The 15,011-nt window shown below is 48.9% G+C and overlaps 1 protein-coding gene across 1 annotated transcript; it reads left to right on the top strand.

The window, feature by feature from the left end:
- Positions 1–36: 36 nt before the first annotated feature.
- Positions 37–14,368, top strand: INTS1 (integrator complex subunit 1; the record flags this gene model as incomplete). Its single annotated transcript, XM_008935803.1, has 26 exons — positions 37–183; positions 867–1,026; positions 1,197–1,302; positions 1,574–1,760; positions 1,899–2,044; positions 2,347–2,488; positions 2,839–3,015; positions 3,275–3,383; positions 3,963–4,083; positions 4,708–4,785; positions 5,292–5,449; positions 6,329–6,425; positions 6,873–6,964; positions 7,300–7,360; positions 7,716–7,913; positions 8,167–8,296; positions 8,483–8,662; positions 8,754–8,903; positions 9,480–9,659; positions 9,838–9,942; positions 10,812–10,979; positions 11,391–11,502; positions 11,954–12,112; positions 13,253–13,399; positions 13,783–13,881; positions 14,244–14,368. Coding segments are annotated over exons 1-26 (3,534 nt in total), but the record flags the coding sequence as incomplete, so codon positions are not given.
- Positions 14,369–15,011: the final 643 nt, after the last annotated feature.

Raw genomic sequence — 15,011 nt, 5'->3', positions numbered from 1 at the left:
AGGGTCCCTTCCAACCTAAGGTTGATTCTGGTGACAATGTTGCAGGCACTGTGCAGCCTGCTCCGAAGAGATGCCTCCATCAACTTCAAGGCCAAGGGGAACAGCCTGGTGTCTGTCTTGGCCTGCAACCTCCTCATGGCAGCGTACGAAGAGGACGAGAACTGGCCCGAGATCTTTGTCAAGGTGGCTGAGCTGTTCTCCTGCTGGAGGGAGGGGGTGGGGGGCAGACCAGGGCTGGGGAACGTGCACGTCTCGGGGGCAGGCAGCAGCAGAGGGTTTGTTCCTGCCACAGGGGAAGGGGACATCCACCAGCACATTGCCCACTGTGGGGACTGCAGCTGGAGGAGGCAGAGCTCGGGGGCTGGGCCCCGCTGTATTGGCAGGGGAGAAAACTAGAGTCCTTTGTGTTAAAGAAAAACCTCCCTGGTTGTTGAAATACTGAGGCCTCTTTGACTTTTGTTGCCTTTTCTCTGCTCTTCTCTGAGATGCTTTTGACAGTCTGTATTGATACAAGTGTCACAGACACTTCTTACTTTCTCATTTGTCTGGAGAGATTAAAACAGCCCATGAATTCAGAAGGGCTAAGCTTGTAGAAGACCAGCTTCTATGTTTTGCTGGTGGAAGTTGTAAAATCTTTACTAAAGCTTAATCAGCTTTGTTGCTTGAGAGGGGTCAAGGCCCGGTAGAACTTGGGCTGTGGTGGTTGGATTTTTGGTTTTCTGTGGCTTGCCTGCAGGCAGCTGGTCTGGTTTTCATCAATGGTTAGGCTAGTTGCCTGCTTTGCAGCTGTGTACTGAAGTCAGATAAAGCCTGGGGAATCTCACAGATACTCTGAAAAAGGTTTGAGCAGTGGTTTTGTTCTGCAGGTTTACATCGAGGACTCCCTCGGGGAACGCATCTGGGTGGACAGCCCTCACTGCAAGACGTTTGTGGATAACATCCAAACAGCTTTTAATACAAAGATGCCTCCTAAGAACATGCTCTTGCATGGAGAAGTTGGGCGGAGTGGAGGGGACCTTAGTGCTGGTAAGAAGATGTTTGGGAAGCAGGAAGAAAGGGGTAGGGATTGGAGGTAGCGTGGTGAGCTGGCTGACTGGTGGGAATAGTTTGTTACTGGATGGAGTCACGTAGAGCAGACTTTGACTTCCAGGTGTTGTTTTTTTCTCTCCCTGGGGCTCTTTCATTTCATCTCTTAGGGAGTAGCCCACACCCTTCCATGACAGAGGAGGAGGACAGCCAGAGCGAGCTGCTGATTGCAGAGGAGAAGATGAGCCCGGAGCAGGAGGGCCAGCTCATGCCCAGGTACAGTGCCTCTGCCTCTCCTGACACAACTGTGCAGCAGATCCACCTGCACTCACCCCTCCTGCACTGCTGCAGCAGGGACCTCCCTCTCTGTACTAGAGGATAAATCTGGTAGGAGCATCTGGTAGAGCACCTGATAAACCGGGGCCCAGGAGGAGGGAGCAGATTTTGTTTGTAATGTGTGTCACAAAGAAGGGAGGACGCTGATCTCTGGACCCGTGTGACCACACTGGCTTGGTGGAGGTGACTAAAATGCAGTCTGTGTGCCCAGGTATGAGGACCTTGCAGAGAGTGTGGAGGAGTATGTCCTCGACATGCTGCGGGACCAGCTGAACCGGCGCCAGCCCATGGACAACGTCTCCAGGAACCTGCTCCGGCTGCTGACCGCCACCTGCGGCTACAAGGAGGTGCGGCAGATGGCCGTGCAGAGGCTGGAGATGTGGCTGCAGAATCCAAAGGTAAGGATGGAAGCTGCTGAAGCACAACCCCTCTGGACCTGGTCTGGAATGCAGCCAGGAGGGCCGCGTGCTGTGCACCAGTTACGTTTCTGCTCTGTGATGGCAAGTGGCTGTAGTCTGCCTGCTCTCCCTCTGCAGCTGACCAAGCCGGCGCAGGACTTGCTGATGTCAGTCTGTATGAACTGCAACACCCACAGCTCAGAGGACATGGAAGTCATCTCCAACCTGATCAAAATTCGTCTGAAGCCAAAAGTCCTTCTCAACCATTACATGCTGTGTGTCAGGTGAGTGGATGACCGGGCTTGTGACAGGAAGAGAGACTCTGGATGGTGTGCCCGGGACCTTGATGGTCTTAGTGTCTCTGCATGGTGGTTTTAAATACCAGCTTGGACCATGGAGTGTTCTGTGTAACACAGAAAGAAGTTTCATTGCCCTGAAGTCTTCCAGTAATCCTTTGATATTGCTGGACTTTTGTGCTGCTCCATCCTCTTCACTTTTCAGTGTTAAATACTTCAAAGAGAAATCAAAACAGTGTGTCTAGCTGCAACAAAACCTTGACACTGATACCTCTGGTCTCCCCTTGCAGAGAGCTGCTGAATGCACACAGGGATAACCTGGGCACCACAATTAAGTTTGTGATTTTCAACGAACTGTCAAATGCCAGAAACCCCAACAACATGCAGATCCTGTATACTGTGCTTCAGCATAGCTCAGAGCAAGCTCCCAAGGTAGGTGTGGTGTCCCGTGTAACTGGCTGTGATCGCAGAACCCCACTCAAGAGATTAAATTGAATTGAGGCTCAGATGAAATCTTTTCACAGACAACAGTATGATCTGTGTCATACTGTGTTGAAATTATATTATTGCACTTGTTAGGAGTAAATGTGCACGGGCATTTTCTGACTTCCACACTCTGGGTGATCAACTCTAGTAAAGAGGTTTTGTGGAAGATGAGTAGTGAGAGCTGCCCAGGGTCTGGAGAACAGCCATGCCACCAGCATCGTGTCCTTGTGTCTGTGTTTTGTGGCTGCAGATACAGGACAGTGCACTGACAGCTTTCTCTTTCTGTGTGGCTGCAGTACCTAGCAATGGTGTTCCAGGATCTTCTGACGACCAAGGACGATTACCTGCGGGCGTCGCGGGCTCTGCTGCGGGAGATCATCAAACAGACGAAACACGAGATCAACTTCCAGGCCTTCTGCCTGGGCCTTATGCAGGAAAGGAAGGAGGCCCAGTATGCAGAGATGGAATTCAAGGTGGGACATCCTCTAACCCTTGTGCTGCTGGATGTGGCAGTGGGGTGCTGGGCTCTTCTGTGTCTGTTTTTCTGGCCATTCTTTCTGTTACTCTTTGCTGTCAGAGCAACTCGGTGTTTGTGTGTCTCATTTCATAGCAGTGCTGCTGTATCTCATTTACAGACATCCACCATTGTTATTTTTGATGATGAAACGCTTTTCCAGAAGGCAGCTTTGGGTATTGCTGATCCATCTCACTTTTTTGTTTGTTTCTTTTAAGGAGCGGTTTGTCATCCACATAACTGATCTGCTGGCTGTCTCCATGATGCTTGGTATTACAGCCCAGGTGAAGGAGGCTGGAATTGCTTGGGACAAAGGAGAGAAGAAGAGTAAGCAGAATAACTTGGGTTCTCTCTCTAAGATGGGCAGCTTGGTAGATATCCCTCCCTGAGGCTGGGGGAGTACTGCAGAGTTAGGAAGGGGTATGAAGCTCCGTGCTGAATAGAGTGGTGGGGGTGCCTGCTGTCATCCTGAGGATGGCAGAGCTGGGAGGTGTGGCATTGGCACAGCTGGGTGCTGCTGGTATTGTTGAAAACAGCAGTTGAGAGGCTGGGGAAAGGGAACTGTGTATGGAGGGGCCTTAGGCCTGGAGGGGCAGCTGTAAAGATGGCCAAGTACCTAATGCTGAGTAGACGAGCTCCTGTGGTGGCACTGAAGTGACTGCCCCATGTCTTCTCACAACAGTAATTTGTCTGTGCTACATCTCAGGGTTTGGTTGCAGCACGTATCAGGAAGTGAAGTATGTGTGCTGCCAGCGCTGGGGTGCTCGAGGCTCTCTGATATCCCTCTCCCCAGTTCACTGCTGATACTTCATAGCCCTGTCTGCTCTTCAGCCAGCCAGCCTTTCCTGCTTGTCTCCTGATGGGGCTCTTGATAGGTGTGCAGTTTGTAGCCTGTCTGTTTTCCAGACCTGGAAGTGCTGCGCTCCTTCCAGAACCAGATTGCGGCTATCCAGCGAGACGCTGTCTGGTGGCTTCACACGGTCGTTCCATCCATCAGCAAGCTGGCTCCAAAGGACTATGTGCACTGGTAAGAGAGTCAGCCCCCTAATTTGCTGTGCCTAACCAGTCCCTTTCCCAGTAGTGTATGACATACTGTGAAAAGCTATGTATGTTTTTTGACATGTTATGCATATTCCAGGGTTTGGTTAGATTTCTTTTACCAGAATGACAGAATGTTAGGGGTTGGAAGGGACCTCCAGAGATCATCGAGTCCAACCCCCAAAAAATATGATAATGGAAAATATTTCTGATATGTTGCATTTGGGTCCACCAAATTTCTGGTTACCTGACCAAGCGTGGTCCCTGTGGATCCCCTCTTGTTCTTTGGTCTGATGTCCTTGGCTGTACAGTTGAGGGCTCCATAGGTAGTGCTGTCTTCTCTGTCTGCCTCTGGAGGACAGGTTGTGGCCTGGGGCCTGGGACAAGGCATCACTGAGGCAGGCCAAGCCACAATTGATAGTCAGTGAGACATGTTAAAAGCTCAATGCCCATGATGTTCTGATTCATGTTACTTATGCTAGACTAGCTTATCTGAGGAGGCTCCTTCACCTGTAGGATGGGAAGCTTTAGCAGGAGTTTGAGGAGACTGGACTGTTGAGTGTGTTCTTGAGCCTCACACAGATGGTGTTGACTGTCCTTTTCATCTTTGCAGCCTCCACAAGGTGCTCTTCACAGAACAGCCTGAAACCTACTACAAATGGGACAACTGGCCCCCTGAGAGTGACCGCAAGTGAGTGTGTGCCCCCCCAGCGTGGGGCTGCTGTAGCTGGAGGCAGAGGGATGAGTTTCCTGGTGTTCCTTATGTTTCTTACATAGCTCTGCGTTGGCAAGACTTGGAACCGTGCTTAGATTTTCTTCATCTGTTACACTGCCTTAAAATCAAGGGATGTTGCTCCATTCCCCATCTGTTCCTCTTCCTCCTTCATCCCTGTTCCCTGTGCCAAGCTGTTCTGTATCTCACTGCTGCTGTTGCACGAGGGGCAGCCCTGCCCTGCGTGGTGATGCTGGGGAGCCCAGGCTCACGCAGGCTCGGGTGCAGAGGCCCAAGGCAGCACGAGCAATGTTCCATAAACCAGTTTGCTTCAGGTAGTTGCACTGGGAGCTGGACGCCGGGGAGGGGTTGTAAATGAAGCTGTGGTTTTCCTTCTGCTCGCATGAGTTGTGGGGTGTGTGGAGGGTTTCAGGAACCCTGCTGCTGTCAACCCAAGCGTGGCTGGTGCCTGGTGTCTCCTGCAGCTTCTTCCTGCGGCTCTGCTCCGAGGTGCCCATCCTGGAGGACACGCTGATGCGCATCCTGGTCATCGGTTTGTCGCGGGACCTTCCCCTGGGCCCAGCTGATGCCATGGAGCTCGCTGACCACCTGGTGAAGCGGGCGGCGGCCGTGCAGGCGGACGGTAAGGCTGCACAGAGTACAGCCAGCGAGGGCTTCCCTCTGTCTGCGGGCCCTCTTGGGCCCACCCAGGGCTGAGGGTGCTTCCACCACACACCAAAGAGCCCTCACGTCACTTAAGGCGTGTTTTAGCCCTGGTGGTGCTGAGCGTGTGGCTCAAAGCCAGACACTTACTGTAACTCTTACCCTTTTTGTGATTTCATTCAGTGTTTATTCAGATTCCTGCATCCTTTGAGTGTGTCCTTTCAGTCGAGCTGTATGTGTTTGTGTCAGAGTTGAGGGCGTTGTCAGTTTGATTCCAAAGCATCTTACGTGCTCTTAGTGCTGACTGGTTAATAGCAAAGTCTGACCCAAATCTGCTCAGTGCAAGTGGAGTGAGCTAGACTTTGCTGTCCAATATCCCGTGACAATGTGTCCAGCCCTCAGTAAAGCATTTTAAATGCTGCACTGTTTCAAATACTGGAAGACTCAGAGTTGAGTTGGAGCGGTCTGAAAACTTGCAACAAAGTTGAAATGTATTTTTAGTTCCTCTGAACAGAAGTTCTGAGCAGATTTGCTGCTTACCCAAAGGAGTACATCCAAGTTCTGAAAAAGATGCAGGTATATTGGATGCATTTGGGGAAAAAAAAAAACCCAACCTATTGTTAAGAATTTAAACCAAATTCCATCTGAAAAGCTCAATATCTTTATATATTGACTTGTAGCTTTCTTGAGTGTTGCTGCTTTTTAGGTGGTGTTGGGTTTTTGTTCCTGTAATATCATGAGAACATGCCCACAATAACACAGTTGCTTGAAGTAAAGTTTTTCTTATATGTGAAGCTTTTCTTGAAGGACTTTCAGGTAGCCAGGTCAATAACTTGCTTAGTCTTTTCTTCTCCTCTAGATGTCGAGGTCCTGAGGGTAGAAAGAATCCAGCTGATCGATGCAGTCTTAAATCTGTGCACTTACCACCATCCAGAGAATATCCAGCTACCCCCAGGGTAAGGCTTGTCATGTGGACAATCTCCTTGTGATCTAGCTCATTTTCTCCTCATAGTCACAACAATCCTAGCTCTCAGATTTTAAGATGCTTCCCTATTACAATTTGTAATAACAAAATAATGAGAAATTTGTGGTTTTTGTAATAAGAGTTGTAATAACAAAATAATAGCCTTTTCAATGTCATGTTCAGATGGGAATTTCTCTGGAGCAGTTAATGCCTGAGTCATGGAATGTAATTTCCTCTGCAAGCACTTTGAGTTTTTTGCTCTAGAAATGTTCAGCTGGACACTGCTGTCCCTCCTGAGAGAGGCTTTTAAAAACTTTTCTGAAAACCATTGAGCTGGTGTGGTTGAATCTAACCAGTGCATGATTAAGGAGGAAAGCAGTCTTGAGGTAGATTTAAGTTTCCAAATCCAACCACTTGTATCTGTCAATGGCTTTTGCAGGTACCAGCCTCCAAATCTAGCTATTTCTACCCTCTATTGGAAAGCTTGGCCTCTCCTGCTTGTAGTGGCTGCGTTCAATCCTGAAAACATTGGTAAGTGTGGATACTTCTCAGGATACTAGTTCTGCTGGAAAAAAAATTGTTCCAAGTGCTTTCTGCTGAAGTCTGGTTGCTTGTGTCCAAGGTGTGTGCTGGATTGATGGGATGACTGCAGGTTACTGACTGCATGTTCCCTGTGTGTGCAAAAACACACAGTGGGGGGATTTGGGCCAACGTGTGGCTGGGATCACACTGTCTGTGTTCTAAGTGTGGTGAGCTGTCCTAGAGTGAGTTTGTTGTGTGTCTCTCCACCTTGGGCCATGTTAGTGTATATATAAGACCTTCATTTTTTCCTGTATTGCTGATTGCCCTTCTCTTCTCCCCTGTAGGTCTGGCTGCATGGGAGGAGTACCCCTCTCTAAAGATGCTCATGGAAATGGTCATGACCAAGTTAGTATGTTTAAATCCCTACAGAAATCAGACCACCAACATATTTCTGAATGAAGTTTGTGCCAGCTGGCTCTTTCCTTTCCAGTAGGACTGGTGTAAAATAAACTGGCTGGCAGCAGCTCTGCAGTTTGAGTGGGAAAGGTGCCTTCCCCCAACAGAAATAAAGCTGAGAAGAAAGGAAGGATGACTGTGCTCTGCCTTCCTGAAAATGTCTCAGTCTCCCTGGCCCCATTAGGAAGCTGCCTTGTTTTTCCTGTTGCCTAATGGAGCCAAGGTTCTGGGCACTTTCTGACTGTGGTTTGTGAGTTTTGAATACGCCAAAATAACCATTTGCTTTTTCAACTTATTTTCTCAGTAATTATTCTTATCCTCAATGTACCTTGACGGATGAGGAGACACGCACAGAGATGATTAATCGTGAACTCCAAATCTCCCAGAGAGAAAAACAGGAGATTCTTGCTTTTGAGGGTCATCTGGCTGCTGCATCCACAAAACAAACAATTACAGAGAGCAGCAGCCTCTTGCTGTCCCAACTGACAAGCCTGGACCCTCAGTAAGTAACCTTCTGCAGTATGATGCCATCACGAAATCCCAGATAATGCTAGTCAGGAAACCCTACTGCTCATAGAATGGTTGATACGGGCAAGAAGAGCCCTGAGATTTGGTAGCCTGTGGGATATGTAGCAATTGCTCCTTGTCCTTCTCTTGCCACCTGCGTGTGGCCCTCGTGCACTGCTGAGCTGACTGTTCCTCATCACCACCAGAGTGAAAGTCTGTGTGTGGATAACTCCTTGTTTCTCTGGCAGGGGCCCCCCACGCAGACCTCCACCACATGTCCTGGAGCAGGTGAAGAGCCTGAATCAGTCGCTTCGCTTGGGCCACCTCCTGTGCCGCAGTCGTCACCCTGACTTTCTTCTCAACATCATTCAAAGACAGGTGGGCTCCCTCATGGCTTGGCTATTTTGGGATCTGATTCCTCATCTGTGAAACTTGAGCAGAGCGAGGGGTGACAGGCAGCCATGTAAAGTGTGGGGGAAGGTGGTTTGCTGCTCGGGAGTGAAACGATGAGCCCGCTGCAGCTCCCTTCTGCCAGCAGTGCATTGTTGCTCTCCTGCTTCCCAGGCCTCATCGCAGTCAATGCCGTGGCTGGCAGATCTGGTTCAGTCCAGCGAGGGCTCCTTGGATGTCCTACCTGTGCAGTGCCTCTGTGAGTTCCTGCTTCATGATGCTGCTGATGAGTCGACCTCTGGTGAAGAGGAGGAGGAGGGTGAGAGTAAGGAGCAGCGTGCCAAGAAGCGCCAGGTGAGAAGTCTCTTGGGGATCCCTTCTGTTACCTACTTCTTGTGGATCCCAGGTATGATTTCACTGGGCAGGCCAACTTCTTGCTCCACAGAGACAGCAGAAACAAAGGCAGCTGCTTGGTCGGTTGCAAGACTTGCTGTTGGGCCCCAAAGCAGATGAACAGACAACCTGTGAGGTGCTCGACTATTTCCTACGGCGCCTCAGTTCCTCCCAGGTGGCCTCACGAGTCCTGGCTATGAAGGTGAGCAAAATGAAAATCTTCTTGACTAGGGTTTGTCAGAAGTTGAGGGCAGAGTCCTAGACCCTGAGCACAGACACAGCACAGTGAAATTGTTTCATGCCATCCTACTTCAGTAACTTGTCTCAATCCAAACCCCGTCAAATGCCCTTTTACTCCCTGCTGCTCAAAAGCCTTCTTTGTTCAACAGCCAAGTAGTACTTTTGCTAAGATAGAGCTGGTTTTTGCTGTTTCCTGTGAAGTTCAGGTGTAGACTCAGCAGATCATGTACTACATGGAGTACTTGGCAGCAGCTGCTGTCTGCAGGGGATGTAAATGAGTGAGTGCCTGGTGCTCTAGAGCATAGCCAAGGCAAGCAGAATTGCAGAGGGCTATGAAAGATTGTGCTTGGAGAAGACTGAAACTTCAAGCAGAGTAGCTGTCAAGCAAACACATTACATGAGATATGAAACCTGTAGTGTGCTGTATTTGGATCATTCCGTGACGTCTGAAGCTTGTTTCTGTTACATCCATTAGTATGGAACTGAGGGTCCAGCTGTGGCTTCAGATGCATCAGCTGTGCCCGTGTGACTTCTGCAGGGCCTGTCCTTGGTGCTGTCAGAAGGGGGACTGCGTGATGGAGAGGAGAAAGATCACCCCATGGAGGAAGACTCTGGTGATTCTGAACTGCTGCAGGGGTATCAGTGGCTGCTGAGAGACCTCCCGAGGCTGCCCCTGTTTGACAGTGTTAGAGCAACGACAGCTCTTGCCTTGCAACAGGTAGCAACAGGAGCTGGAATGGTCAAGTGACCATCTTATTCTTTGTCCTACTCATGCTAAAACAGAAGAGTAAACTGAACCTGGGTGGGATATCAGTGTGTTTATACAGTTGCAGGATTTTTCTCATGCTGTTCCTTTTTTTCATCAAATCCTTTCTAATAAGGAGTTCTCATTCCAGGCCATCCACATGGAGACAGATCCCCAGACCATCAGTGCTTACCTGGTGTACCTCTCCCAGCACGCCCCAGTGGAGGAGCAGGGGCAGCACAATGACCTTGCTCTGGTGAGAGGCTGGGGTTCTAGGGCAGAGGGGTTGTGTGGGGGAGACCTGGCATGGCTCAGCACACTGGTAGGCGTCTGACTTGCTGTTACCAGCAGGATCTTTTATTTTTGGGGAGTATCTGAGTCTGACAAGTGCATGTTTGTATTTTTGCATATGTGTTGGAAGGCAACCTGTGTCTTTGGTGGTTGCATACCATGAAATAGTATCAGAGTGATAACCTCCAGTCCAGCAGCCCATCAGATGGAGTGGAGAATGCCAGAGTGGAAAGTGGTTTGAAAGAAGTTCCACCACCTGGCAGCATTTCACAAGTAAGCAGGTGCTAAACCTGCAGTCACATGTATCTGGGGAGAGAAGGGGAAGTCAGGAGCCTTAGTGGTGGCATATGAACTCTCCTGTAACCAAAACTGGGTTTCTGATTTTTTTTTTTTTTTTAAAAAGGTTTTGGTGATTTATAATTGTTTTTTTTTCTTTACAGTAATTTTTTTTTTCATTGTTCTACCTCTTGCTGCTTTTTTTACTGCTTTTGAGATTCATAAATCTGTTTATATACCTGGAGAAGGCTAAATAAGAATCAGTAGATCTCTTTCTTCAGAGAAATGCAGATTTTTCCTAGGCAAACACTCACTTTGTAATGGGATGCATCAGAATGCAGCTGTGCTACAGGTGGGGACCCTGTAAGGTATCACAAGATGCATGCAGAGCACTGGCATTGTCCCTGTTGTGACAGTTCTACTACTCTTGGCTCTACACGTTGGTCTCCAGAGTGGTGTTCCCCAGGCCGATGGTGGAGACTGGAGAGTGGGATGCAGTAAAACGGGAGGACCTGCCTGTGCTGTTGAAAACACCTCACGGACCTTCTCCCCTTGCAGGATGTAGCCCGGCTGATCGTGGAGCGCTCGACCATCATGTCTCACCTCTTCTCCAAGCTCTCCTACTGTGCTGAGTCAGATGCAGTGCTTGTGGCTCTTCTCTCCATCTTCTCTCGCTACATCAAGCGCATGCGCCAGAGCAAGGAGGGGGAGGAGGTGTACAGCTGGGTGAGTGCCTCCCTGCCTTGCAGCTTGCCCAGTTTTTTACTTCCTTAACAAAACAGAAGCCCTTTGTGGGTTACTGAGTGTCTATAAACTGTTTCTGGTTCAAGAATTCCCTGGTCTGAAAATAACTGGGTGTTGGCATAATATCAGTCAAGTGTACGTGAAAAGCTTTTTTAAATTCTCCTTGAGTGTCTTTTGTGGCCACTGTTGGAGATACTGGGCTAGGTGGAACTTTGATCCCACTATATTTGTTCAGTCTCATGTTCTTCCGTCTGTGTCTCACAGATTTCATTCTCCTTTCTCTCCACCTTTCACAGAATCACAGAATGTTAAGGGTTGGAAGTGACCTCAAAAGATCATCTAGTCCAACCCTAACACACCTTTCTTCATACTGTTTTCTCTGCCTTTTTCCAGTCAGAGTCCCAGGATCAGGTGTTCCTTCGCTGGACCACTGGGGAAACAGCCACTATGCACATCCTTGTGGTTCATGCCATGGTCATTCTCCTGACACTGGGGCCACCTCAAGGTTAGTGAAGTGTGCCCAGATCCATTCAGAGGCTCATGGACAGTGCAGAGGGTCTGTCCTCTCTGCCCTCTCCTAACAGTCAGGCTGGTGTTAACGCTTCTACTCACAGCCTTGTCCCTTGCAGTACTTGTTTGTAGCTGTAAGACTTATCAGAATATTGCTGCAGAGAGTGAAGGATTTGCAGCCTTATTTTGGCGCTTTCTGCGGACAGCAGGAAATATTGAAATGATGGTGTGTCCTTCCCTGCTAAAGAAGGACTGGAGACTTACTGTAGTGTGAGAACTGGGCACTCAGATGTGTAGTTCACATTTCCACTTGGTAGTCTTTATTCCCAAGTGGTTTCTGACCCTTGAACAAGAAGTGTTCTGGTGCATTGATCTGTGGAGAGGAGGGAGGGGTGTTCTCAGGGCTTATTAACATGGGAGGTAATTTTGTATCCACTCTAAAGCAGGGGATGGTGACTTCTATACCTTGCTGGATATATGGTTCCCGGAGAAAAAGCCCCTTCCTACTGCTTTCCTGGTGGACACCTCAGAGGAGGCTCTGCTGCTCCCCGACTGGCTCAAGCTGCGCATGATCCGCTCCGAGGTCCCGCGGCTTGTGGATGCAGGTGAGCCCGTGGGATGTTTGGTGTTTCAGACCCTCCCCCAAGGCTTCCCTGCCCAAGCACTCCCTGTGCCCAGCCGTCCTACTTGGATGCCTTTGGGTGAGGCCACCAGTCACTGCAGATGCTGCAGCTGAGCCTGGAGCTCAGACTTGGAAAGCAGCGTGTCTCTGGATTTCCTGACAGAACAGATTCTTTCCTGTGTCCCTTAGGGCTGCCAAATAGATGTACAGAATATGAGCTAGTTCTGGGCAGGGAATGTTGTGGGACATCCCAGGGTGATTCCTTACTCAGCTGTGAGTGTAGTTCATGTCTCAAGGGATTGAGAACAGATACAACCTCCCTAACCATCAGACCCCCCCCAGCTAACCCACACAGCATTAAGAGCAGGACTTGGTGAAAGCTCCTTCCTGCAGTACAGAAGGTAGTTTTTCCCACTCTGATCCACCTGCTGAATCTTGCTGGCTTTTACACAGTCTCTCATTGCTTTTGAAGTAGGGGAGTGAGTCTGTATAGGTAATGCACTTTCTGTGCTTTCTAATGGAAATGGAGGACTCTGAATTGGAGTCAGATCTTTGTTACATCAGTCCATATTGAACTAAGCTATGCAGCCACCAGCCAGCAGGCACAGCCCTGCTTCCATAGGGCATGCTGTGCTGGCAATGTGCAGAGCAGTGCCTGAAAGATGTGCAAGGGCAGAACTAACTACAGGTATAGCTTACAACTTGTCAAGGCTCTTTTTCTTCTTGGTATTCAGAGCTTTTGTCCCTTTCTTACTGATTAAATGACAGCTCTCTGTAGCCAGTGATTGAATTACTCAATAATTCCTGCCTGCAGCCATCAACAGATAGGGTGGAAGTTATTTTTTAATAGGAATTATTGGGTTCCTGAGGTTTTGATCAAATTAAACACAAGATCAAATTAACCAGTGAGTGAATTAACTAGAAGATGCAATAAGAAGGCAATGATTTGCAGAGGAAAGAAGACCTAGTAGGCAGCTGTCAGATGTCTGGCTTCAGGCTCTCTGCAGCCCTGTCATTAAAGTGTCACTGTTGGTCCCCCCAAAAGCACACAGATCAGGTAGTAAAGGTGATGCTTTGTGGGCAATTCAGAGGTCTGAGGGGACTCAGTGTTTGTGTGTTTCAGCCCTGCAGGACCTGGAGCCACAGCAGCTGCTTCTCTTTGTTCAGTCCTTTGGAATTCCAGTTTCCAGCATGAGCAAACTTCTGCAGTACCTGGATCAGGCAGTATCTCATGACCCGCAGACACTGGAGCAGAACATCATGGACAAGAGTAAGTGTGTCATATGAGGCTGACTAAGCATTCTACTTTGACATTTTGCAAGAGTATCTCCTGTGAATTCCTTGAAAAAATCCAAACTAATTGAGCTTTGGCAGCTTATTGTCACTGTAGATGCCTCCTTACAGCCAATGGTCATCCAGACAAGCTCTATTTCCTGAAACAGAGACTTTGTGGATTGGATTATACAGAGTCTAAAAAGTAATTTGGAGGCTACACTCTAAAAGAAACAAGACCTAAAAGCTTCACATTTACAGAGCCCATAGGAACAACAAATTGTCCCTGTTGTGGGAGCTGTACAAACAGCAACCAATTCTGTCTTGCTCTACTGAAGAGGGTGAGATGATGTGTTCATGGTTGTTTTTTAACTTTTTCAGACTACATGGCTCACCTTGTGGAGGTTCAGCATGAGAGAGGAGCGACAGGAGGCCAGACTTTCCACTCCCTGCTCACTGCCTCCTTACCAGCCCGCCGAGGTACTTCCTGGGGTAGCCTAAACTTCCAAATATCAAAGTGGTCTTCCAAACTAACTTCCTTCATTGCTGTTTAGAGGGACAGGAAGAGCTGTCTTCAAAAGGAGTTGTGTGGCAGTATATCAGAACTTGCTAGAACTTGGTAGAGTGCTTTGCTCCTGGCAAAGGGAGAAATTCCAGCATTTTTTTAGTACAATAGGTTGTTCTGAGTGATACAGAAAAATAGGTCTGGCTCAGCCTTGAGAGAAAAGCTACTGAGTTTCTCAGTAGTTAGGGACTAAAGCTGAAAGTGATCCAGGGTTTGGATTCCAGGTCCTAGCTACCATAACAGCATTTTTCTTTCTGTTCTTTTATTCCTCCTGCAGACAGCGCTGAGGCTGCAAGGTCAAAGTCCAGTCCTGAGAGCTCTCAAGGCCAGAGCAGGATCCGGGCCTTAAGCCAGGTCCGGGTTCTGGGCCCAGATGATGATCTGGCAGGCATCTTACTGCAGGTACTGGTATCACCTCTAGCTGATCAGCTGCTTCCCTGCAGCAGCTTCACAAAATTAATTTCTCTCATATTTGCATCTTCTGACATCTTCCTCCTGCTGTGTTTGCAGGCAGTAAGTTTGAAAGCCCTGCATGCAGTGAGGCTGCACCATTACAGCCTGGTGGGATTGATACTAGAATGATTTTTTTTTCTTGGAGTTTGGACATGATGTGGCTTTTGATCATGCCTAATACTGTCAGTGCCTCCTAGCATGTCACTGTCTCTGCACCTTGTTTGTTCTGTGTGTAGTGCCTTTCCTCTCGGCAGTGGGTGGAGGATTTGTGAAACGCTCGCAGGGCCTTGGCAGCAAAGCTGTGTGCAAACAGCATTTGTGCTCTGGCTTGTCTGCTTGCAGAGCCTCCCTCGCTCCGTGCGCTCCAGAAGGAGCCTACGGGGAGTTAATTGGCCAGTGAGTTGCCTGGATTTGGGTAGTGTGGTGATGCCCCCACAGTGTCGGTGTTGATAGGCACGTTGGGCAGCATAGATGCTGTGTATGCTCCTGTACCAGGCTTACATAAGTGTACTGAAAAAGCTGTGTCGGGAGGTTCCGGTCAGCCCACGGTCAGTGTGACTGTGCGAGGTGATCGGTCCCCTGCCTCGGGGCA

This window comes from Merops nubicus, unplaced genomic scaffold, assembly GCF_000691845.1.
Source record: "Merops nubicus isolate BGI_N331 unplaced genomic scaffold, ASM69184v1 scaffold19292, whole genome shotgun sequence".
In the NCBI taxonomy this organism is placed as follows: Eukaryota; Metazoa; Chordata; class Aves; order Coraciiformes; family Meropidae; genus Merops; species Merops nubicus.
Note: the sequence above shows the minus strand (reverse complement) of the source record. Positions and strands in the feature narration are given on the sequence as shown.